Source organism: Copadichromis virginalis, linkage group LG3, assembly GCF_057382275.1.
Source record: "Copadichromis virginalis isolate Kocher_CV1m ecotype Utaka linkage group LG3, C_Virginalis_male_GT1.1, whole genome shotgun sequence".
NCBI classification, from domain to species: Eukaryota; Metazoa; Chordata; class Actinopteri; order Cichliformes; family Cichlidae; genus Copadichromis; species Copadichromis virginalis.
In genome coordinates this window covers 39915353-39940129 of record NC_140620.1, presented here as the reverse complement: position 1 = coordinate 39940129, position 24777 = coordinate 39915353, and the positions used below count along the sequence as shown (strand labels likewise).

The 24777-nt window shown below is 43.8% G+C and overlaps 3 protein-coding genes across 5 annotated transcripts; 1 reads left to right on the top strand and 2 right to left on the bottom strand.

Annotated features, from left to right (window-relative positions):
* Positions 1–15: 15 nt before the first annotated feature.
* On the bottom strand, positions 16–12823 carry efs (embryonal Fyn-associated substrate). The gene is made up of 8 exons (XM_085451078.1): positions 12576–12823; positions 11873–12077; positions 9756–11078; positions 8809–8928; positions 6675–7619; positions 6425–6496; positions 2334–2591; positions 16–2252 (listed from the first exon to the last, which is right to left on the bottom strand). Exons 2-8 carry the CDS (start codon positions 11882–11884, stop codon positions 2067–2069), a joined length of 2916 nt encoding a protein of 971 aa, XP_085307204.1. The 5' UTR covers positions 11885–12077; positions 12576–12823; the 3' UTR covers positions 16–2066.
* Positions 12824–13067: 244 nt separating this feature from the next.
* On the top strand, positions 13068–17987 carry dhrs4 (dehydrogenase/reductase (SDR family) member 4). 2 transcript variants are annotated; one of them, XM_085451085.1, is made up of 9 exons: positions 13068–13205; positions 13375–13490; positions 13765–13942; positions 16145–16246; positions 16453–16523; positions 16616–16667; positions 17192–17326; positions 17436–17491; positions 17574–17987. In XM_085451085.1, the coding sequence occupies exons 1-9, from the start codon at positions 13194–13196 to the stop codon at positions 17686–17688; spliced, it is 837 nt and encodes a 278-aa protein (XP_085307211.1). In that variant the 5' UTR covers positions 13068–13193; the 3' UTR covers positions 17689–17987. The 2 variants fall into 2 exon arrangements, with proteins under 2 accessions (XP_085307211.1, XP_085307212.1); XM_085451086.1 differs by lacking the exon at positions 13375–13490 and having other exon boundaries at positions 13073–13205.
* A 105-nt stretch (positions 17988–18092) lies between these two features.
* tinf2 (TERF1 (TRF1)-interacting nuclear factor 2) lies at positions 18093–24741 on the bottom strand. Of its 2 annotated transcripts, none has more exons than XM_085451079.1 (11): positions 23335–24741; positions 23136–23167; positions 22815–23039; positions 21331–21420; positions 20852–20947; positions 20666–20776; positions 20417–20540; positions 19495–20329; positions 19036–19094; positions 18880–18956; positions 18093–18572 (listed from the first exon to the last, which is right to left on the bottom strand). In XM_085451079.1, the coding sequence occupies exons 1-11, from the start codon at positions 23462–23464 to the stop codon at positions 18453–18455; spliced, it is 1899 nt and encodes a 632-aa protein (XP_085307205.1). In that variant the 5' UTR covers positions 23465–24741; the 3' UTR covers positions 18093–18452. The 2 variants fall into 2 exon arrangements, with proteins under 2 accessions (XP_085307205.1, XP_085307206.1); XM_085451080.1 differs by having other exon boundaries at positions 22815–23017; positions 23335–23423.
* Between the last annotated feature and the right edge of the window lie 36 nt (positions 24742–24777).

Sequence of the window (24777 nt, the reverse complement as noted above, 5' to 3'; positions counted from 1 at the left end):
TAATACAACAACAAATAAAACAAACAATATTTTATTTGCAAAAAAATGTATTTGTGTTTTCTGAACAGGAATACAAGACAGACAACCAATGTAGTGTTAAAAATAAGGAGGATTAGGTCTGTTATTACTGTAGGAAAAGCATTCACTTCTATATGTCAGCAATATGCATAACAGATCATACTGAGTTCAAATAGTGTAAAAAAAACAAAAACAAACCCCATCCAGTTACAAAAGAAAAGACAGCCATTTTTGAACTGTAACTCGGAAAAAAAAAAGAAAAAGAAAAACTTTGTTCATTGCAAATCACCCAATTACATCACTCAGGTGAAGGATGTGCATATATATATGTATAAAGTATAAGCAAATTAAAGCCATGCAGATGGGGAAAGCAAAGGAACATAAACGTTGGCATACAATAAATATACAGCTAAAGGTTACTTGCCCATCATGCTCCCTTAACACACACACACACACACACACACACACACACACACACAGCCCATTTTAACAGGCTGCTAGTCATTGGAAAATACTTCAAACCTCCACAGGGTGGCACTGCAGCAAAGAAAATGTAAAAGCTGGAAACCAAGTCAACAATTTAAATCTGAAACATTAGAAAAAGAAAAAGTAGGGGGAAATAAAGGGGGGGGGGGGGGGGGGGCAAAGTAATATGATTGCCAGAAGAGAAGGTAGTGCTATATTCAAGTTTTATCCCCCTGGCTATGTTCTCTCACAAACAAGATGTGTAGTGTGAATATGCTGACGTGTTGTCGCAGAGAGGAGCATAATACCAATTATGACTCACAGGCCGTGCTGTGCACCTGTCAGTATGAAAAGTGGAGTAGTGTTAGACACAAAACAGGTTTGTTTTCATGGATTGTAAAATACAAAGTGTCTCTTTTAAATTGAAAAGCAGACTATGCTTCATTCCACAGGCATAGGTTCACGATCACAATAAAGTCCCACAAACTGATGTAGAGTTAACCGTCGTCCCCGTCTTTGTTCCGTCATAATAATCACAACTGGTTTCTGATGTGCACTTCCACAATAAGATGGCTTCAAACTATCAAAGCGGACATAAATAAGAGGCGATGACAGGCAGTTTATGGGAAAATGATGCTGAAAAGCAAAAGTCAAAGAAGAGAAGTGATGCAAGTCATAACAAGACGTGTGAAGACAGGTGAACTCGGTCAACAGGTTTCGCATCCATTACCAAACCTGCCACATGACTGTGGGAAAGAATAGGATGAGGCAATTTGTCACCCAGCTAACGTTGCTCAATCAAAAACCCCTTCATCGACCCACAGACATATTCTCCGTCTGTGACAAAAAAGCTTTTGTTTTTCTTCATAGAGATGTGAAACACGTGCAAACTGAAGAATGAGGAGATGTTTCTTGTTAAGTGGAAATGGGGCACTACACAAAACACGCAAACACTTGCACAGATTGAGAATAGAAGCTGGGAAAACTTCCAACATTTCTCCCAAATAAAGCCCCCCAAAAACACACACAACATGCTGCTTCTGAATTGATAATCACAAAAGGCCCTTCAGGTATCACAGTAAGAAAAAAGGATGTAAAGTCTCCTCCTCTGGACTATTTCTGGAAATCGGGGGTGGCTGAATAAATAGAGGAAGGAAGGAAAAATGGCTATCGTGTGAGAGGTAGGGGGGGGAGAAAAAAAAAATATGGCAAGCACATTAAAGCAAAGCTCCCAAAATAGGAAGTCCACACGGACACTTAAACCACACAGGGGCTTCAAAATCTTCAATAAATTAACACTTAAAAAACTATTTTTGCCTGGCATCAAAGCACAGAGGTCAGTGGAGAAACAAAAGCAAACCAGCACGCGCTCAGGCGACACACGCAACACGGTGAAAACAGCTGGATAACAGCTGTGGCGAGGAACAAACGCCTCGCCGCAGGATTCGGCTTCGCTTCCTTCCATCCCATTCAAGCACAGGGGTAATGAACGAGTGTAACAACAAATAAGGCATTTCAGAGAGGAGGAAATAGATGTGTAGTGTAGACAAAGTTGTTTGTTTTAACGTAAGCACTAAGAAACATCATGAAGATATTTCTGCCAGACGCTGCAGCAGAGTGGAGAAGCCGGCCGCCTGCTGGGAGAGCTCTGCGACACGGTCCACCATCTCCTGGGTGGCAGATACTGATGGATAGTTCTGTGCAGCACCCTTTGTTGCCACCACGACTGCCTTCAAAGCTTGGCAGAGCCGTCCCCCCGAGGTAGTGATCTGATGGGGGAAAAAAATATTAAAGATATTACACCGCTATGAAATGCTGGATCTAAACATCATGCCAACTTTTCCACATACTTTGGCCCGGAGGTCAGCAGACGTGAGAAGACGGGAGAGCGTGTCCCCGATGAATACCAGCTTGTGCGCAGTTACAATGAGGCTCTTTCCTCTGGCGACGAAGATTCGAGGAGGTTGGTTTCCCTTCACGCTGCTGAAGAGCACATCGACGGCATCCGCCAGGCAGGAGAGGTGGGCGAGGCTTTGAGAGGAGTAGAAGGAGAGCAGCTCTGAGTCCTCCAGGGAGAGGGACACTGGCAGAGGAGGGGAGGGGGTCAACTGAAAAAGATGAGAAAGGAAAATGAAAATCTGCACAAGAAATGTAGGAAAGTAGCCAGAAGGTTTCTAATCTGAATTAAGGAGAATGAAAACAAGACTTTCAGATACATAAACAGCAAACTGAAAGAAGTCCTGAGAAATTAAAATAAAAAACACAACGCACATATTTACAGCACTGTGCAAATCTCATTATTTCTTAGGATAGTGCATGGAAAATGGGAGCAGCGATTTATTAAAACACGTGGAAACATACATAAAAATATAGTATATAAGGCAAAAACAGAGGTGGTACAAGCTAGAAAGCTAATATTTGGTATGACTGCCTTTATTCTTCACAATCTGAACTCTCTTTTGCAATCCTTGGTGTCATTTCTTCAAGTAGTCTTTGGTTCTCTTCTCTGTCAAGATGGTCCCACTGCTTCAATAATGTTCAGGGTCCAGGCTCTGCCACTCCATTGGCTGTGTTTTTGGGATCACTGTCATGCCGAAAAACGAAGATGCTGCCAGTGTGAGATGTTCTTAAATGGATCATAATCTGATGTTCATGATGACCTGCGTTCATAATTCAACCAATTTTGACAAGATCTCAAACAACACTGGCTCAAATACAGCTCCAAACCATGACAGAGCCTCCTCCGTGTCTTACAGATGCCTGTGGACACTCACTTCTGATGAGGCTTCAGTGAACAGCAGATGGATCAACTGAAGCATCTCTCAGCTCCTGTGCAGGGTCTTTGTTGGATTTTTTCCCCATGTATTACAAAGAACATGAAACTGTTCATCGGCTGTAGATAATTTTTGGGGGACATTTCTTTTGTCCTCCACTTGTTCCGTCTCTTCAAAAAAAATTTAAGGACACATTTCACAAAATGCTGAGAAAAGTTCCATATTCTGCTAATTGCTCTTTGGGAATCACCTAACTGATGCAAAAATACAATTTTATGCCTGTAACTGTGTCATCTTTGTTATATAGTCAATAACAAATGACGTTTTATTCTGGCTCAATCAAAAATTCAGTGCAACAGCCTCCACTTTCCATCCTAGAAACACGTTACAAAAAATTGCTTCGGTCTCTCAGTTTTATAACATGTTGGTTGAGAAGCACAGAGGCACCTCAGACAATAAGCGACAGGAGTGAATACAAGAGTTAGAAGATATTTCACCCATTGAGTGGAGTAAAATATGTTTAAAGACACACACCCAAACCATCAACACCCGATTGAGACTTTAACTGGATAATGCGAACAAATGTCTCCCCTGCAAATAAATAAATTTGATCCTAATATACTGGACAAATGTTGTAAGTGTACCAATCACCAAGCTTCATTGTATCACTGTTTGTGGAAGTGTAAAAAGTTTTGGTGCTCAGTGTTAAAATGCATTTCTCGGGTCCCATGTTTCCCTGTTCTGTTAAGTCCTGTGTTCTGTATTTTAAGCATTTATCCAGATGACTGTAATTTATCTCGTACAGAGAGAAAGACAGTTTACCTTTGCTTACTCCAGGCCAAACGTTGTGTTGCAGTATGCTGGGAGAATGTTGATAGCCCCTCTTTTGACCAATGGTTAAACAATGTAACATCGAGTTTAGTTTGTTTAGGGAAGTTGAGGAAGTGGAGAGAGAGTGAGGTAATGAAAAATACATAACTAAATTTGGGAATATGCAAAATCCAATAAATATATGTTTAAAAAAATGGGATCAAATGATGTGTTGTTGCAGCAGGCTGCTACTAACAAAGTGCCTAAAGATACCACTTAATATTGGTTATTTGCTAAATTATGATGTGTAGACAGAACTCTGGTTCAACACTTGAATTAGGTGCTTTTTACGATTGCATGATTCATACATCTGAAAATGGTCAGGTAGGAGGGCTGGACTGAAAATGAGTGAAAAAGCAGCCAAAGAAAAACTTTAAGGGAGCTTCAGAAAGACTGGAGAAGTATTGCTCAAGACCACATTAAATAATCACAATAGAGTCAGATATAAAGAAATGAAAGGTGGCTCAAGACTTTTGCAAAGTATTCTATATTATTTTTTAACCTTAGCAATAATCTGCAACCATGTCTTGACTAATCATTTAGTCCACAAAGTGTAAAAGAGGCTGAGAAACCACCTGCAATAAACGTCTTAGAGTCCAAATGGCTCCTTCTGATTTATTTCTTTCCTAACTGAGCTCCAAAATACCAAAACAGACTGTCACAGGACTGCGTCCTAAAGCCCAGAAATTCCTTCATCTCAAAGCTTAAGACATTTTCACATTTTATTAACACCCCACTTACAAATCGTGTGCCAGAGAAGGCATTTGATTGTCAAAGTAGTTCTAGGCTTCAGTCAACTGACTTCATATTTTAATATTAGCCAGCAAAGACAAAGTCCTAAATGTCAGAGTTTCCTATCAGAGTTGCGCAAGAATTGCAGCCACTGTTAATTGTGCCAAATAACTGTTTAAGGCTGTTTGTCTTCATAAAGTCCAAATAGGATCAAAGCATGTGATACATACACAAAAAACGGTCCTAATATAATAGTCAAATAACAGGAAATGTATTAATAACACATGAAAAAGCTGCTAATGAGAGCAGAAAATATATAACCAAATTAGCATATGGTAAGTCAAAGCAGGCAGCCTTGAACTGAACCCGAGTCGTACAAACAGAGGGTCCATACAGCACGTCAGCCACTGCTCAAAGGATGACTGTGCTCTTCTGTCACTCATTGTCCTGGAGTCTCCGTCCTATGTAAGAAAGTCTGTTGAGATCCACAAGTGACCTCTTGTTACCCGTCGATGACAAAACAAGGGAATGTAGCGAGGGGCAGGAAAAATGCAGACGGAGCAATAAGAAGACATGACTTCAGTCTGATGCAACAGAACTGACTTCGAGTTTTCGCAAGACAGGACAAGGTGTGATTAAAAAAAAAAAAAGCTCAGAGACTGTCGTCGTGTGTAAACTGAGCACAGCATGGTCGTGTTGATGCCTGTGGTGTACCACAAGGTTCAATTTAAAGCCCCATTTTATTTTCCGTCTTCATACTCTCACTTGGCAAGAGTATGTGAACGTATATTTTTAATTGCTGTGCAGATGACACGCACATATACATCTAGGGTTGACACATGGTGATGCAAGAAGCCCAGGTTCACAGAGATGAAGGCCACAATTTGTCAGGCTATCAAAGCAGAGTTCTCCTCAAACACCCTGAGGTGACTGAGGGAGAGGATCAGCGCTAACCCAGAGTTTTGATGGATGCTTGCTCACATCCAAGTTTTTTTGGCTGCACCTCTACCACCATCTTTCCCTGCTGCTCTGCTTTATTCTCCAGATTTCAACCTCATGCTCTTTTCCAAAATGGAATTCAAGATTTCTTTTGGCACAGTGGAGGAGATCCAGGTGCCTGAGGTGCTTACAAAATGGGCCAAGGAACAGCGTATCCATCCACAATGTGACTAGTTCTGAAGCAATGGAGGCCAAATACAGATAAAAAGAATTTAATTTTTTTGATGGCACCTCATACATTTATGCTGATGTATGTGCTTACTTGACTTTCCTGTCAACCTGGATGACTGATTTCAGAATTAACTGCGGAGTAAACAGATTCATTTGAAAGACTGCAGCAGCATACAAATACACAGCACTAGGTAAACTTATGGAGTATAAAGCTTGTATTGGTAAAACAAACAGCTGCTGCAAACTGGATTAAAGAGTCATACTGTTCACTAGTAAACAGAGCAGACTGTGAAAACAAGAGTGAATCGATGCCTTCGCTGTGGGGAATCACTGTGAGTGAGTCAGGAGCAAAGGATCAAGTAAACAGAGGTAAAAACACAGAGGGAACAGCTCACCCGTGGCTCTGAGGTGATAGTTTGTGTCTGTCCGTTCTCAGTGCGGGCGTCAGGAGGCGGTTCAGGTTTACCCTAGAGCAAAGTGACCAGAGAACATGTGTGACTAGTTACCAGCAAAGGAAAAAATGTGTTAAAGCACAATAACAGAAACTGTAAGGAATTAGATGCATATATAGCATAAATATCAAGGTAAGGAAGAAATTAATGTGATACTATAAAACGATGCATTCCTAACATAATAAAAACTAACCTGCAGCTTTACATATCCAACACTGTCTCCAGTAGGAACTGGAGCCGGGATGGGAGTCAAGCCGATCCCAGCATACTCGTTGCTGGGATCATCTTCTTCATCAGCAGGTCCCACTGTGAGCATCACCGTGGCTGGAGTAGGAGGCAAGGGGAAAGCAGGCTGAGGGGTTGGAGGCAGAGGCCTCTCCTGGATCCAGCTGCTTTTACGGGAACCCATTCCTCCTCCAGATGACTTCCCATCAGGCACCGGGAGCGCAGGCAACGGCCTACGTGACAGAGATTCTTGGGAAGGCAGACGGGGCCGGCCCTGAGCCTGTAAGAGGAGGGTGCTTTCCTCAAGCGAGCGCTGGACCAGCGACAAGAGCCCTTCGGATGGAGGAGCGCTACCGACGGCAGACAACGCTGGGAGCAGGTCCGATAAGCGTGCCCAGGCCTGCTGAAGGGGTGGCGGGGGATCCCCTGAATGACTGGCTTTCCAGGTGGACAGGATTTCCGCCAGTGAGGTAGCCAGGTCCCGTGAGGACAGAGTGGAGGGCGAGTTGGAGACTGTGGTGAGCACAGAGTGGACCAGACTGGAAAGCGAAGCTCGCCACTGCATGTCACCAGAGCCGTTACTAGACACAGAGAGGCGGCGTGTGGAGGTGGAAGAAGATGATGAGGAATGAGGAAGGACTTCGACAGTCAGAGCTGGCATGTCATAAATCCCACCATCGGGCTCAGAGTCACCACGGCTATTATCTCCACCACTGACTCGTTTCTCGGATCCAGGAACACAAGAAACCCGTCCGACCTGAGGGACTTCCTCCCCACAGAGGCTGCTGGTCGACTCTCCCGGTGCCAGAGGGACGCCCGGAAGTGTAGGGACACTGTAGACTTCATCATCAGCTTCGTCAGGCTGAACATCTACTGTGGCCTTAGTCAGAGTGATTGTGGGGACATCATAGACCTATCAGTGAAGAGGGAAAAGCAGATTTGATTGTTTAAATAAATAAAGAAAACATTGCGAAACTTTGAAATTTGAAAAACAGATGAAGAAAGGAAGGAAGATACTCCAGGTAGATTCTTTATTATTTAGTCCAATAATGGCATAATAATAATAATAATAACATTTCATCCATGCAGTAAATGCAGTAAGTACCAATTATATGCTACATTAAAAAGGGAACCCATATGCACTCTGTAGGTACATCCAGCAAAGAGTTACTGACTCCCACTGATGTGGGAAACACATTTTTATTCATTAAGTCTTAAAGCGAGCCTGCAGTCCACATACAGTGACTGCAGGCAAGGAGGGAAAAAATAACCCAGCAGCTGGCACACATTTTCAAGTAACTTTAAAGTGGAGACCACTGGGGGCAGGGATGTGGTGGTGGTGGTGGTGATGGCGGTGGTATATCCTTGGCATGGTTGTGACAGATGGGTGTGACTGGGAGAAAAATAGAAGCAGCATTTGTACTGGATAGACTGGCTCCAGGAGCACACAGAGACAGGTGTGGCCTCGCCTCGAAGGGGGGCAGGGAGACAGGCTAATACTGGAATGTGGGAAGAAATAGTGGCGGGGTATATGATAGTCATCTCTTGTTCTTTGCTTGTGTAGGCATGCATTCAGCACAGCAGATTCCCACAGTTTCCAGCAAAATAATATACTAGGGTTGGGGGTAATCAGAGCATTTTGATTCTGCTGGATGTTTGTCAGGTCAAAATATGACAGGAACAAAACAGAAACACAGAAGCCCTGTAAGTAATTCTCTGTCAGACGCTCTCTAAAGTTGATTTTGCGTTTTGTGTGCCGGGAGATGAAGCACCAACTGCAACGTACCACTGTTTCAGTAATTCCTCTAAGTGATATTTAATACTGGCTTAATTAATTAAATAAATGTGTGTGGACCTAGATATGAAAACAGGTGGATGGATTGACCACAGGAAAACAGTTTGTCCCAAACATTTAATCATTATAAAACACTGAACTTCCAAGCTACCACAGCCAGCAGTGGAGCTCATCGTGGCCACACAAGGAAGGCAAAGAGGATATAAAGCCACTTGACAGCTCACAGTCAAACAACAAATAAAGCAGTTGCTTTAGACACTAATTCAGAGGTTTATCCATAAGTCAGCCTCGTGTGCAAAGTCTTTACCTCTGACTCAGCGTCGGCCTGCGGTGGCACACTGCGGGGGGTGTCGTAAATGCTGTCATCTTCTCCAAGTGCAGAGGGGACTGGATGCTGCCACCTGCCCTTCGGAGGTGTATCGTATACCTACCAAGGCAACATTAGAATTAAAAAAAAGAAAGAAGAAAAATCATAAAAAAAATATTTAATTTAACACTAAAATATTCCCAGTAAATATGATGGAGACTTTAAAAGTTTATTGCCAAACAAGTACCATCCAGGAGTAATAAAAGGATTCATGTACATGGTGAAGGGCTTTTCCTGGCTCAAAATAGACGTCTTTAAAGTTTTGGTGCGGGGCGTTGACAACGGACATGAGAACAATCAGTCCACATATAGTTAGAGAACAGTCTTTGTTACCTTAGTTAACACAAGTTTATGCAGTTTCCTGATATTTGATAAACAAAACTGTTGTAAATCAAGCCATGCTTAAAAAAAATACTGACTTAAAGTTATTTTGTAACACTTCTGGTGATTTTTCCACTTCTTTCACAAACATCTTCTGTATGCAGAGGAAAAAAACTGCTTATGATGTCATCATATTGAGAACTAAAGCAACATTACAGGACGACCTAACCTGTTTAACACACCACTAAAAATGCCTCCTCCCCCACCCCCTAGATGAAACCCAGCAGGGTTTCCAAAGAACGAAACAAAAAACAAACATTTAACAAAAACGAAACACTTTTTTAAAATCTGATATGAGTCACATTTATTTTTATCAAATGGTCAAAACTGAACAGGAAACGCAGATTTTTTTCTGTTCAGCAAGGAAACAGGCTCACTGCCCTCACAGCATGCAGAGCTGCTGAGCCAGGATGTTATTAACAGGTAATAACTTTATTCTTACTTTATAAATACTGAAGAATTAGATAGAACAACTTTTAATCGCTTTAAGTATAATCGTCACATACCTGATCATCAACAGGATCTGAATAATCCTGATTTTCTCCCTTTTGATTCTGCACACTGCTGCTTTTCTCCACGCCATTACTCGTCCTTTCCTCCGTTCCCTGGGGGGCTGCCCTCTGTTTGCCCTCTTCTTGCTGCAGGCTTGCAGAAGTTGCTTGAGCAGCAGATTTGGGGACAGAGTTAGAGTCAGCTGACAGCTGTGATGGTTGTGTGTCCTTCCTGGTGACGCTCCTTACTGGAGGTGCTGGTGGAGGTGGTTTGCGGGCGAAATTTGGCGATCCAGGAGCCCTGACCTGGCCAGCTCTGATAAGCAATGGGGATCCCCGGTGAGAGGCAAGGCCGGGCTTGCCCCTGGCAGCGGCAGGGGTGGGCAAAGCTCCCTTGAGCAGGGCTCGAGGAGACGCTTGGGCAGAGGTTATCTGAGGCGGGTAGTGGTGAGCCAGAATTGTTGCTGGTGTCCTCGGAAGGCTCACTCCCACAGAAGTGGGTGTTTGGTACATCCCAGGTGTGTCCTGGTTCGCTTTTGATTGGGGGGTAGCTGTAGTTCCATTGGTTATCAATGGTCCATTAGAGCAAAAAGCACTGGCCACAGAGCCTCCCGTTGGGGATTGGTAAACATCATCGCCTGCAAGAGGCGTGCCTTTGGGCACCAAGTAACAGTCATCCGAGGCCCCCGTGGTTATTGTTTCTCTGGGAACAAGATATGTAGCGTCCTCTGCTTCATCGGCTGTCCTCGGCACTCCGCTGGGGGCAAGATACACAGACTCTGAAGCCAGGTGAGCTCCTGGCTGCCTCGCATGCTGAGCTGCTGCAGGCGCGGGACTCACTGGGCTCTGATAAACCGCTCCTGTCATGTCTGTTCCTCGTCCTCTCAAAGAGGGTGAGCGTGGCCGCCCCACCACCCCGATATCCCAGTCAGGTCTGGGCCGGGTGCCAGAGCTAGAGTGCGAGCGTGGCCGCCCGCCCTCAGTTCTGCGTAGCTCCCCTGGTCTCGACCCTGCTCCTCGTCCCTCGCCCACCGCTGGCGGGGAGCGATAAACTCCGTCCGCATCATTCGCGGTCCGAGCCAGCGGGGCACCAGGCGACAGGTAGACCGAGTCTTCACTGGAGCCACGACAGGGGTCCGAGCCAGGGGGCGGGGCGGTCTGAAGGAGTCGAAGGCGATTAGCGGGGGCGATCCCCTGTCTGCCATGCAGCGAACAGAGCCACCACCCGGGCCCGCCGCTCTGCTCCTGTTCAAGAACCATGAGGATGTCGCCCTTTCGGAAAGCCAACTCTTCTGGGCTTTCTGCCGTGTTGTCAAACAACGCCTTTGCCAATACCGTCTGTGCAGGAGGAAGAGACGAGAGCAGCAGTGATCAGCACTGACCCACAAAAACACACACACACAAAAACAACAACTAAAATGGCCATATGAAAGCACAAATTAATCAACAGCCTGAATTCACACTCCCTGCACGCCACAAACAAACAAGTACATTGACGTGGCAGTGCCAAGTGAGGAGTATAAAAAGGGTGATTGTTTCGATGCTGAATGGAGAGTGAAAGGGAGTGAATAGGGAAGATCTCGTTAAATGTCTGTGTGAAAGACCTGGTTGGGGGGGGGGGATTAGCAAACGAAAACAAAACAAAACAAAAAAAGAAAAAGATGGAAAATTTAAAAGCCAAATCAAAATTCACAGCTGTGCAATTCATCCTGAGGAAGGGAGAAAGAGGGCCACAGTCAGGGAGGATCAATGATCAAATGGACACAAGAGCTTAATGGTAATGAGCGGGATGAGAGGGAAGGGGGAGGGGATGAGAGGCACATCTGTCCCTTGCTGTTTAGGGTTTAATTGCCAACCCAAAGCCAGAGAGTCAGGCCCCCTTTCATTCTCTAAACCAACCCCCCGGGGACAACCGAGCTCCAATGAGCCATGTGGGACCTCTTTTGCAATGGAGGCACTGAGGATCCCAATATAAGACACAGAGAACAAATAAACCAGTTTAAAAGAAAGAAAGAAAGAAAGAAAGCGAGGAAAGCAAATTATTCCTTGACTTTCAAAGTATCCGAGCTATTGCGACACTGCCACACGAACACATGCAAATCCACGAACATAAAGAGAAAAACTGTACTCACCGAGACAGACATGATTGCCAAGTGATCAGCTTAGTCTCCGAGAAATTATCACTCAAGTGTCCACACCAGTCGGGTCATTTTTGGGAGGTCAGCTGTCACGGATATGCCGGTGGGCAGAGACCCTCGGTGCCGAGGCACAGCTGGCTCTGTTTAGGACACATCGCCCGGTCTGGGGGCTCCGTCGTCCCCGGTCTTCATAAGGCTCCTAAAATTCACACGGAAACGCTTTTTTAAATGTTTATTTTCTCACGAGTCACATGTAATAGGTATAGACAGCAAAACTTCACCCGTGCGCTCTGAGTCTCGCGTGAAACTGAAAGGTAGGCGGACGGAGGTAACACCTGTCTATGCCTTCCACGCCCAGTAACGTTTCTTTAAAGGCAACCCTATCAGGGGAAGCCCGCAACAGCTTAGCATCGTTTGCAAAAAAGAAGCGGTGTGCAGTGAGCGTCTAAAATACGGCGTGCAGCTGTGTATGAAACCGCTATCTAGGTCAAACGATAATTCATTTGAACAGTAGCCAGTATAAATAGACGTGCAGTCGCGGCCTAGCCACTAAACACCAGCCAACGCGGGCTAACGCTGCGCTAGCTAGTGCTGGTTTAGTTCAAAACAACAATGGCACCGCCGTATAAAGCGGCCAAAGGCGATTTATTTACCGAACAGCGTTAGCACTCAGGACCGCCGTAATGAAAATTATTACCTTTCTCTTTTCTTATCGCCGATAAACTTCCCATTGGGGTACAGCCTCTGATACGTAAATCCCTTCTTTTCATGCGTGAAAATCTGCGGTCATCGCCGTTCAATCATCTTCGATGACAACAAAATTATCTCCGCCCCTTTCTTAGGTCGCGGAGCTTCGCTGATCTACAAGTAACACCAGGGCGTAAATTCCAGCGTTTACACCAATCCCGACGTGTGTAAAATCGCGCAGCTAGCCGTCGCTTCAAAAATAGAGCTCTTCTGATTGGCTCGTTCCTAAAAGTTGCGTTTAAGGACGACTGACTCTGTAAACCAGGTAAACGATTTTCAAATGGGGAAAAATAACGGTCAGCTGCTGTTGGCAACTGCTGTTATCTTTATTTGCCATAGAAAAAAGATTAATTTGCACAATTACTAGTATTATTAAAGTGAGCATGGTTTCAGCACTTTTATATACATATGCACACAGCCGAGCGAAGTAGGCTGTATGCTTTTATTTTGACAGGGGGACGTTTACCCGGAAAATATCGACTGTAGCGACACGAATCGTCAGTAGTCAAAGGTCTTTGAGAGTCTTTTATCAAACTATTCCTCTGCACCTCTTCGTGTTGAGCTTTTCATGCATTGCAGGGTGAGACAATCCTCTTCGTCACATTTGCACAACTGCATTTGCTTTGTAAAATGTCGGACTGCGAGTGACAATAAAGTTGGGAATGCGAGCTCAACAAAGTGCATGGCCTCTGCCCTACTTAACTGCTGTTTGCGCTGAAAACATATCCGTGCGTGCTCTCTGTCCACAGGTGATGCTGAGGAGTGTATTCAGGTGCCTTAGGACCAATCTTGTAGCTGGCCAAAGAAATATGTCTCAAAGCAGTCTTTCTGGCAAAGTAGCCATAGTCACTGCCTCCACAGATGGGTAAAAATGACGTGATTGACCCCTGATTGTTGGTGCTGTCCATGAAAAAACAAACAGTAACCAAGCAAGGACTGTGTTAGTCACCTGTCTCCAATCATGACAAATCACTGATTATTGGAGAATTAGTAATAGAAGAGCTTAGTCCATGTTTGTTTGATTGTTTTGTGTATGTTCTAAAATGCTTATTTCTCAGATTCAGCACATTCATGAGAGTAATTACTACTGTAAAGGGGTTAAAGCGATGCATCATAGAGCTCTTCTCCCCCCTCCTCAGAATCGGGCTGGCTGCGGCTCAGGCTCTGGGAAAAAGAGGTGCCCATGTGGTTGTGAGCAGCCGGCGGCAGGCCAATGTAGACAAAGCTGTGGCACTGCTGCAGAGCCAGAGCATCCAAGTGACTGGAACAACCTGTAATGTTGGGAAAGGGGAAGACCGAGAACAACTGGTTCAGATGGTAAGAAGCCGTCCATCGTGCTCAGAGGTGTAGAGCAGCACATAAACTATACAAGACCAAGCTTTGGCTCTTTATTATAACACAACTATTAAATGGGTGCTCATTTCTACATATATTTTTACTCTTGGACTCTATTAGAGTAGCTTCATGGTTCAAAATAATTATTATATGTCTAGCCCCTCAGTTGATCCTCTGTGAAAAAACCTATGAAACTTTATCTGGCATGAGCCACTTGAGAGGTGGAGAAAAGTTCAGCCAACGTGCACCTAACAATTTTTATCAATCATTAACAATAAAAAGGAATCCAAGCTGGATTTTAGTAGAATAAAGTTCAGCCTGATATTTTCGCTGTTTTTTCAATGTAGTTCCACTTAAAGTTGCTATTTGTGAAAATGTGTTTTTATAATGTTTTTATATGAAGCCGAAGTCCCTCGCTGCCACATTCCTCTGCCCTGTCAGCAACAGGAACGCTTCCAGTTACAGTTTCCCTCCTTTTCTATGCAGGAAATAAGTAACTAACTGGCAATGAGTTAAAATCTGGCCATAGTTCCACCCCAGATGCTTCTTACTTGTGTGAAGGGCAGAGTCAGAGCATGCTGCTAACACAAGCACTGAAACTACAGCTGTGCGCGACTGGACGACTCAGAGAACCACTATGACTGTTTCCAATACCTCCCGTTTCTAATGTGGACTGTATGTAAAGCGTTTTCAAGATTTAAGTTGCTGTCACAGCTCTTTCCCACGAAGAACTGAACCCACTCTTATGGTCTTACCAAACTGTCCAAAAACTGTAATTTTGCCTTTAGCTGCCTGTCTACATCTGTTATTAGTTACTCTGTAACTTTGGTGTTTTAACATCATTAAAGTCCCCGATCATCCACACCACACCTGCAGGGCTTTCCCCACAGTTTAAGAGCCACTGTGGCTCAGGTGGTAGAGCGGGTTATCTACCAATCAGAGAGTTGGTGGATCGGTGTTTGACTGCACCCGCTGAGTGTGTGTGAACAGATAAAAGCTCGTATGAATGTGTGTGTGTGACTGGGTGAATGAGTCTGTATAAGTCTATGCTATTTAAGTCCACTTATCATGCACTGCTGTGCTTTCATCTGATTGGCTGCTTCTCAAAAACAGACTATTTGGACAGTCTGGAGCTTATCTCTATTTACCTCAGTGTTCACAGTCAGAGCTTTGTGCCTGACATGTGCATGTTAAGGATATCTGTGCTCAGTGACATCACAGAGAGCTAAAAGCAGAACAAGCTGCCTGAAGCTGAGCGTTTCGGGCGGTCTGAGCCTGAGCTTCTGGCTCACAGTGATTACTTGTACATATGCTGGTGTCATTATTTGAAACTCTCCATGTTACTGTGAGCAAAAAGTCCCCTTTCATCATCCTCAGTGGTGGTGGAAAAAGTAAGTGGGAACCATTAGCTGAGCCTCTTTTGGTGGTTTGGTGGTTACCTAGAGCACTTTCTGTAGCTGCACGTGCTCAGGGGGGATAATGGACCCCTCTGTCTTAAAGAGGCACTCCAGCTCAGCCATATTAGGATGTCTGGTCTGTGATGTCATTCCACAATAACCGATGGGTTTAAGGTGAAGCAGATTTTCTTGGTCTGCTGTATTTTTAAGGTTGGGGTCGCTGTCATGCTGCATCACTCAACTGGTCATGAGCAATTCAGACAATTCATCAGACTGCAGACGTTTCCCAGAAGCACTGTGGACTGCTAAGGTGCTCTGTGGAAAACTTTAGTGGAGGTTTTTTTTTTACATTTTTTTGTGGTTTCTTCTGTGGAGTCCTGCCACGTAAAACATGCCTGCATGGTAGACTCATTAAGACAGATGTGAACCAGCTCCAGCCATTCCTTTAGCTTTTCCTCTGAGCTCCTTTTGGACTTTTAGTATTTAGTGGCGTACCTTTGACCTTATTGTATTCAACGCTTGTTTTTAAGGACGACAGCGGCCACGCAAGTAAAACGCTTTGAGTTTTAGACAGTGTATCTGAACAGTGTCTTTTACACGACTTTGTAAGAGTTTCATGAAAGCAAACAGTTCATCTTTTGGGCAAAGCGTGGTTCACATCAGCAGCTGCTTTTGTGACTCAAACTGCATTAAGAGGTGAAGTGCACGTGTCTGTTAAAATGTCCTCCACTTGTTGGCGTCACTGTGTAATAGCGTGAACGAGTGCTTGGCTCTGTGTTTGGTACAGACTCTGGATCGGTGTGGGGCCATTGACATCCTGGTGTCCAATGCAGCAGTCAATCCTTTCTTTGGAAACATCATGGACTCCACAGAGGAGGTCTGGGATAAGGTACGTACAAAAATTGAGCCCACACCAATCATTTATGATGTACGACATAAATTTGCATTTTTTTAAATGAAGGCTACAGTAGCACTGATATGTTGTCATAAAAAAACAACATAAATCCAAAATGTGGTTCTGAAGAGCTGTTTACGTCACTCTGAGATCACTCTGTTATTTAAAGTATTCACTGTCACTGTGTCGACATTTTTCAGATCCTAGATGTGAACGTAAAATCAGCCTTCCTCATGACCAAGCTGGTGGCGCCTCATATGGAGAAGAGAGGGTGAGTGACAATGGCACCAAAAGGGGCGTCCATAAAAACCTGCCTGCTGTAATATTTCTAACACCTCTCACAGGTCTGTGTTTTTCTTTCAGAGGTGGAAATGTCATATTTGTGTCATCTGTGGCTGGATACCAACCAATGCAGGTCAGTGAGGAATTTCTCCTTGGCAGGAATTCGTGTGGTGCTGTGACTGAATCTCATCAGTGCGGTCAGGATTGGTTGGTCGCCTCCTTACATCACATCGAGACATAGAGATGGAAGTGAGAAAGCAATTCTCTGGAGAAAAGCTGTAATGTTAAGCATCTATGTTACTCACAGACTCCAGTATCTGCCAGTGTTTGACACAGCATTAGAGGTGTGGAGCCTGAGCTTTTATGGCTTTTGAAGTGGGAGAAAAGTCTTAGAAACCCTGTTTGGTAAGGTAGTCTTAGTGTACCAGGAGATTTCAGAAGAACATAAAAATCCCTTGGCGGTTGTGTCTGGAAAGGCAAATGTGCCAAGTCAAACATGCAGAGGCACCCGCTGTGGCGCCGTGTTAATAAGGAAGCAGCTAATAATGGATATATGCACTTAAAACGAGTGAGACATAAACCTGAATGTAAAGAAGTGACATGCTCTGTTTTGTTTCTGCAAACCTGTTCACGTGGTGTGCATGTGCACCTCTCCAGGCTTTGGGTCCTTACAGCGTGAGTAAGACGGCCTTGCTGGGTCTAACCCGGGCTCTGGCCCCGGAGCTGGCTCAGAGTAACATAAGAGTGAACTGCGTGGCCCCTGGAATAATCAAGACCCGCTTCAGCTCTGCGGTGAGGACACGCGCTGGAGTCCTTTGCTAAAAATGTGGTTTTTGTTGCATTTCAGTCGTGCTTTCTCTTATTAGTGTTGTACTTTTTATAATAAACTCTTTTGTTCCAGCTGTGGCAGAATGAAGGCATCGTGGATGAGTTCAAAAAGCAGCTATGCATTAAAAGGTGAAGTTCAAGGTCACAGGAAAGCTTGTTGGTAATATTCAGAGTCCAGGATTTGACACGTTGAATTTGCTTCTCCTGTCAGAGTTGGAGAACCGGAGGAAATCGGAAGTGTGATCGCGTTCTTGTGCTCCAAGGAAGCGTCCTACATCACCGGAGAGACCATCACAGTGACCGGAGGGATGAACTGTCGACTTTGAACGCATCGTTTTTAATTGGATTTCTTCTATTTTTCTGAAGTGCTGGCAGAGAACAGCCACAACTAAGCTTAGCGCAGGAGCTGCAACACACTAATATAAACCAATATAATGAAGCAGAGAGCTCTGGGTTACTGTGAGCGTCTTGAGTTTCCAGGTTGATTTTTGTTGTGTAAAGGTTTCTAATGAAAAATCTGATGTTTTTGTAAAAGAAAATAATTTAAAATGAGGAAATGTGTCATTTTAAACTGCACCAGCTATGAGATAAAAGCTTTTTCAGTGCATAAACATATTCATGATTTTATTAACAGGGATGGTTTTATTAACAGTCATTATATGAGCTGAACGTCAGGAGCCGTTTGAGAGCTTCGCCTTCATCGATGAACCAAATGGAGCGTGCACCAGTCTCATCATCAACCAGTTTTTATTTTGCATTTCATTTCATATATTTCATACAAAAATCACAAACTTTATTAACAGAGATATTATTACATATTGCAAGTTAAAAATATTTCACATTTGTAACAGACAATCCAGATATGTTTTTAAAAAATGCAATTTAAATGACTTAAAAAAGCTGTATGACACTGCCTGTAACCGTGGCTACGTTTATCCACTATGTCAAAGCACCCGTTCAAGTTTTAATCGCCCTGAGTCAGGTTTATTTCAAGCAAATGGAAGATAAAAGTGTCCATCAGTCTCAATAGCATTTAAAAACCTGTTATTCTTTCCGACCATGTCGCCGGTGGAGGACAAAAATCATTTCATCACCTCCGTTTGTGTCCAGCAGACAATAAGCGGCGCCGGGTCATCGCAGGTTTCCAAAACTCCCTCAGGGTGGGCACGTAGGTGCCGTGTTTGGTCTTGTAGTAGCGTTTCATAAACAGCTGGGGGAGACAAAGGGATTCAAAGCACTAAGAATAAGAGTTTACTGTGTTACAGGCATCAGTTACCGCACGGACGTGTAACTTATTTTACACTGAGCTGTAAGAATTCATGAACATGTATTTGAGCCTGCAATTCATGCCCTCCACATTTTACAAAGCCACCCGATGTGCCAGATTGAAGTCCTTGCCAGGCCGATTTTACCCCCCGAGTCTTATGCTTTACACTCCCATTTATTCTATTTTGTCTGAAACTGCACATCATTCAGGTATAATCAAAGCCAAGACTGGATGTGTTCTGAATACGCACCCTGACTTTGAAGTTCTTCGTCGCCTCATCCTCTGAATCAGCCACGTAGTCATCATCTTCTGCACCGGCCAGCACCTCTGAACAGAACAGTAAACACACATAAGCTCAAACCTTTGCAGGTGATACATTTCTTACATAATTACACCCCACATTCACCTGTGTCACTCTGCTGCTGAGAGGGAGAGCTTCTCATGCTGTGTAGTGCAGGATGGTTTCTGTTGAGGGGAAACAACAGTAGCTGTTAACTGGTGACTAATCACGGGGGGGGGGGGCATCGAGCTGACCTGCTTAGCTTCGTGCACTTCTAACTGAAGTCTAAAGGCAACCAGAAAACACTGAAGTACAAATGTTGATCAGTGTGTGTGATCTAGCTGCACATAGTTAAGTCATTAATATCAGACAAAAGAAACCAGAAATCTGTGGAGCTAAATCAGATGTTTTTATTGTATTCAGACAGTTTATGCCATGTTTAAACGAGTTGACTGAACCACAATATCTATTTTTACTTCAAACATGTTCTTAAACAAATATGCAGCCATAGCATTACCCATATATTACTTATTCACACAGACCACAGTGCTTGGTTTATTGCCATTATGCACTTTAGTCCCTTACTCTTTGTCTTGCGAGCCGGGAGACTCTGTGTCAGACGACAGATGGCTGCTTGTCTGTCTCTGCGTTGACGTTGTGGCCGGTAACTTCCTCCTCTGCTTGTTTTGTGCCTGGTAAGAGGATGTTTCCTCTGGCCCAGATGTACTAGCCCTGAGAGAAGCAGCTGACATTTCTTCGATGACAACCCTGGGCTCCATGATCAGACAATCGACAAAAACAGAGTAGAGGTGTTGATCTTCAGGGTGATATAGTGTTTTAACACCTAGCTTTCTCATCCGGGCTGCCAGGACTTTCCTGCTGCATCCCTCTTTTCTTATAGTTTCTGCTCGGCCTTCCTTCCTCCTCTGGCCACCTTTACTCTGCGTCTGCCCGCTCAGTCTCTTTTCCACGGGTGTTGTTACACTTAGAACTTCTTCCTCCTCCAAATCGCTTTCTCCTCTGTCAGAGTTCTTGCGCTTCACCCCACTCCTTTGACTTGGGGTGCATCCCTCCTCCTCCTCCAGCTGCTCTCGCCCTTCCTTCGCTCCTTTATCGTTGGCTTTTGGCCTCTGTTTCACTGAGGTGAATTTGGAGTTCAGCTGCTCATGTCCAGCATTGTCAGCTGGACCATCACTTCTCTGTGTTCTTTTAATGCCAGAGTTCAAGACCGGGACGTCTTCATTCGATATTAGTCCAATAACAGGTGCGATAAATGAAGGTTTGCTTTTTGGCTCGGCGCCCTCAGATTCATCCACTGACAACTTCCTGGCTGCTGTCGGCTGATCTGATGGGACTCTTCCGGATGGTGGCAGAGAGAGTGAAGCCAGGATGGAGTCTCCCATATTCGGAGGTAGTGACGCTGTAAAGAGCAAAGAGCATTATCATGAGCTGACACTCAAAGTCTTCCCGTCACAGTCGTCACAACACAGATCTTATCTTTTTCAACCTGCTGACTCCAGGTGGCCAAGGCAGGTTTCATGCTGAAGTAAAATCTTCAGGAGCTGGGGCTGCGTGGCTGCCCGTGCACACTCCTCCAGGACAGGGGGGGCGTCACTGAGCCACGCTGCAGTCTGACAAAAAAATTAAATAAAACCCAAATATTAGATCAATTCTTGCACACAGAAACTGTTAAAGCAGTGACGATAAGAGCAATAAATCATGGCTAACGCTATGGAAACAGCCGTTTTCTCATTACCTGTACTAGGTTGGGAACAGGAAGCAGCTGGTCCAGTCGAACCAAAAACTCCCACAGCAGCTTCTCCAGCTCCTGGTCAAACGTTGCTCCGTAATCCACAGGAAACACTTCCTGTCAGGAGAGGGCGTGAAAGTTCATCAACAGGTGGAGGTGCTGAAGTGTGTGCTGCAGAGGCGAGGTACTCACTTTGTAGAACTTTTCTCTAATCGCTGGGTCTGTGAGGAACGTGTGAATCAAAGAATGGAAATCTCTCACTGTTCTCATTAGTTTTACATCCTTGCTCTGGGAAGAAAAAGAGAAGAAATTACATTTATTTTCTCCACAATCAGGAAATCTGCAAGTAAGCAAATAAGACATGTAGATTGGTAACATAAAAATCCCCATTTGGCACATCGTCTTTTTGAATACATAATCTTTGCATCACAATGCAAGTATTCAGCTACAAGTACTGTGCTGCAACACACTATGAGCTCTTCCCTAAATATCAAAGGTTCAACTGAGCAATGTTTAATTCCGAAATCAGCTCCATGTTTTGTGGTCAGTGCCTGAAATGAATCAATCACAGAGCAGAAGGAATATGAAAACACTGAGGAAAATCAGTATCAAATTTTCGCCACAGAATAAAAGTTGTGAAAAACGGCAGTGTGATCTGTGAGGTCACTTACTGAAGAAGTTCCAGCAGGTACACGGACTCTTTCCAGGTGTTCCTCAATCACCTCAGCATCAGGCTGTGAACTGCACAGCTCCAAGATCAACTTGTTAAACAACAAACAAACAAACAAACAAAAAAAGAACGAGGTAAAGATCATCTGACTACAGAGAAACACCAGGTACAGTCCCCGCCTCCACTCTCATAGCCTCCGATAGGACCGCCATCATATTTTTGTAATTTTGCATCACTGGTGTGTTTTTCCTCTCTTCTATAAAAAGGTCTGCATGGTGTGAGAATGAGTGCGTGGTAACTGCTACTGTTGTTACAAGTCAGTTTGTGAAGTTTCTTCCCTCCTAGATATTCAAACATCAACTCTTAGTGGTGTTATTGCAAAGTGAACGTGTTTATGGACCACAGCAACTCAACCATGAAGTGTCAGACCACTTTAAGGCACAGAGCGGCGTCAACAAGTGCTGAGGGGCATAACATAGGCACTAACGTCTGTCTGCTGAAAGGTTCGTAACTGAAAGGTTCAAAGATTTAGTTTGTCTTTATGGCTTTTTTCCCCACTGGTATAAAATTCAGTCCACCTCAAGGCACTTTATACTGTAATATAAAGACCCTACAGTATTCTGGATCAAAATGAGTAACATAATCTTAAAAGTAGTGACAGTGTCTATCTCCCAAATCCAAACTGGGAACTGGTTCCTCAGAAGAGGGGCCTGAAAGCTGAAGGCTCTCCCTCCCATTCTACTTTTAAATACTGTAGGAACCACAAGTAAACACGCACTCTCACAGGGAAGTGTACTGTAGGGATAATATAAGGTCTATTAATGACAAGCTGTATGCAAGAAGAAGTATTTTAAATTCTGGATTTAACAGGGATCCAACGAAGCGAAGCCAATATAGGAGAAATATGCTCCGTCTTTCTAGTCCCTGTCAGTACTCTCACTGCAGCATTTTGGATCAACTGAAGGGTTTTCAAGGAGTGTTTAGAGCAACTTGATAATCATGAATTATAATTTTAAAGGCTAGAAGCAATAAATGAAATAAATGCATGAAAAAGGTTCACTGAGACAGAGTGCTTCCAATTTTAAAGATGATGAGCAGATAAAAGAAAGCAGTCCTGCATAATATTTCAATTTGCAATCTGCAGGACATATCCTGGTCAGAAATGACTCCAAGTTTGTTCATAGTGTTACTTTTCCTAATCGATGCTGTGCTGTCTTCCAGCAATGAGGTTAGGATGGTGTGCTTCCTTTTTAATACTATGTCAAAGCCCTAATAAACATGCAAACTCCAGGCTAAAGCTGCAGAGGTGGAGACTGGGACTGTGCCATTCTTGGACACAGTACAGTGGTTCAAGCACACATTTAAATCCGATTTCCAAATCAAATCACTTTTATTGTCACATCACATGTGCAGGTACATGTGAGTGAAATTCTTGTGTGCGAGCTTCACAAGCAACAGAGGTGAAGCTTCTCCTGTTATACTCACTCTTGCTCTCAGCCCCACTGTCAGCCTGCCCTGGTGTCTCACAGTGAGCAACCCAGGCACAGCCTCACAGGAAGATGTCACGAACTCCTCCACAACCCCATACTGCATCACATCCCTTCGCTTCAGCACCTTCCACAGGGCTGCAGACACCAGACGCACAGGCGGGGCAAGCAGCTGGAGAGCAGCGAAAGGAAGGCTGGCATCTGCGCAAGAAACAAAAATAGACTACAGTACTGAATCACACTTGCATGAGCTCCTGACAGTAAAAGTTGGAAATAGTGGCATCAATCACCACACGTCCAGTTTAAACGTTACGCTTACCGCTTCCCTTTGGTTTTCTGGGGGCCATTCCACTGAAAAAGTCCAGAAGGAAACCGGCTCTAAAGTTGACGTTAGCTTAGCAACTTGGAGAGCTTCTAACCGCACTGAGCTTCAAAATAGCACGGGCACTAACACTGAATGCTGAGGAACTTATTTAGGAATAATAACACATACTAGCTCGAGTACTGTTTGGAGTCACCTGTTGATAAACATAAATGGCACTGCTGTTGTTCCCGCGATGCAAATAAAGCTCGTTCACGTCCATCAAAAGTTTGCCTTCTCGTCCTCCCGCCTTCACTGACAGGCTCGCAGTCATTCGCAGTGTTCATTGGAATCTGCCGAATGGGCGGTGCTTCAGATCAAAACACAATACTCCACCCCTGGCGTGTGTTGAAACGTTTTACACAAGCGCACCCAATCTGGTTTCAGGAAATGACGTATTGACGTTGCCTGCCAGCCAACACTTCATGATTTAAAGAAAACATTTAATGGAAAAAAGGTAAATAGAAATGAAAATTATATATTAGCTGAGGCGAGGAATACCAGAAAAGATTCATTTAGATTAATTTAATAATTAATTTAGTTTATATCTTTATAACGACCCGAAAGTGTTTATTTACTGTTTCTAAATTGCAGTTTTTAGATGATAGTTTTATTTATTAAGGCGAAAAAAAATCTGTACAAATCTACCTGATCCTCTGAAAAAAAATAACTGCCACCTAAACCTAATAACTGGTTGTGCCCAACTTGGCAGCAAAACTGCGGTCAAGTGTTTGCAGTAACTTGCAATAAGTGTTTCACGTGACATTGGAGGAATTTTGACACACTTTGTCTTTCTTCTTCTTTTTTTAAGCCATTCAGAGGTCGAATTGCTGATGTGTTTTGGATCATTGATCTTTTCCATAGCCCAGGTGAACTTGTCCTTCAGTGAGTCTCATCAGGATTTTCTGGTAAAGAGCAGAACTCATGGTTATAACAATTACAGCAAGCCATCCTGAAGCAGCAAAGCAACCCCAGACCATCACACTACTACCACCACCATGTTTGACTGTTAGTATGAACTTGGAAGGTTCATACTGGTCCAAGTTTTCTCCTTTTGTGGAAAATCGCTCTCAGTATGGTTCACTGGAATCCCAAAGCCTTAGAAATAACTTTTCAAACCTTTCCATACAGACAGATGTCAGTTTGCTTCCCAGCTGTCCTTGAGTCTCTTTAGATCGTGGCATAATGTGTTACTTTTTGAGATCTTTTAGCCTACTTCACTTTGTCAGACAGGTTCTGTTTAAATGATTTATTGAACACCTTATGTCAGCCAAAAATTACAAAAAGATTACAACACACTATAGTTATCTCCTACAACATAAAACAGTCTCCAGTATACAGGCTTACAGACCCAACAAAGCTAACACCATCTAATAATTCTTTAAAGAAAAAAAAGAGACTTCTTAAAAAACTGTTTATGTTCAGTTATAAAAACACAGGAAACAACCTCTGAATTATCAGCTGTAGATATCATTATTCTGCTTTTCAGATAAAAGAAGGCACGTCTGAGTCAAACACAATCAATATGAACTTTACCCTGTTCTGTTCTGTATCTGAATTATCACCAAGTCCCGGGGTAAAGTCCAGCAACTGGGTCAAA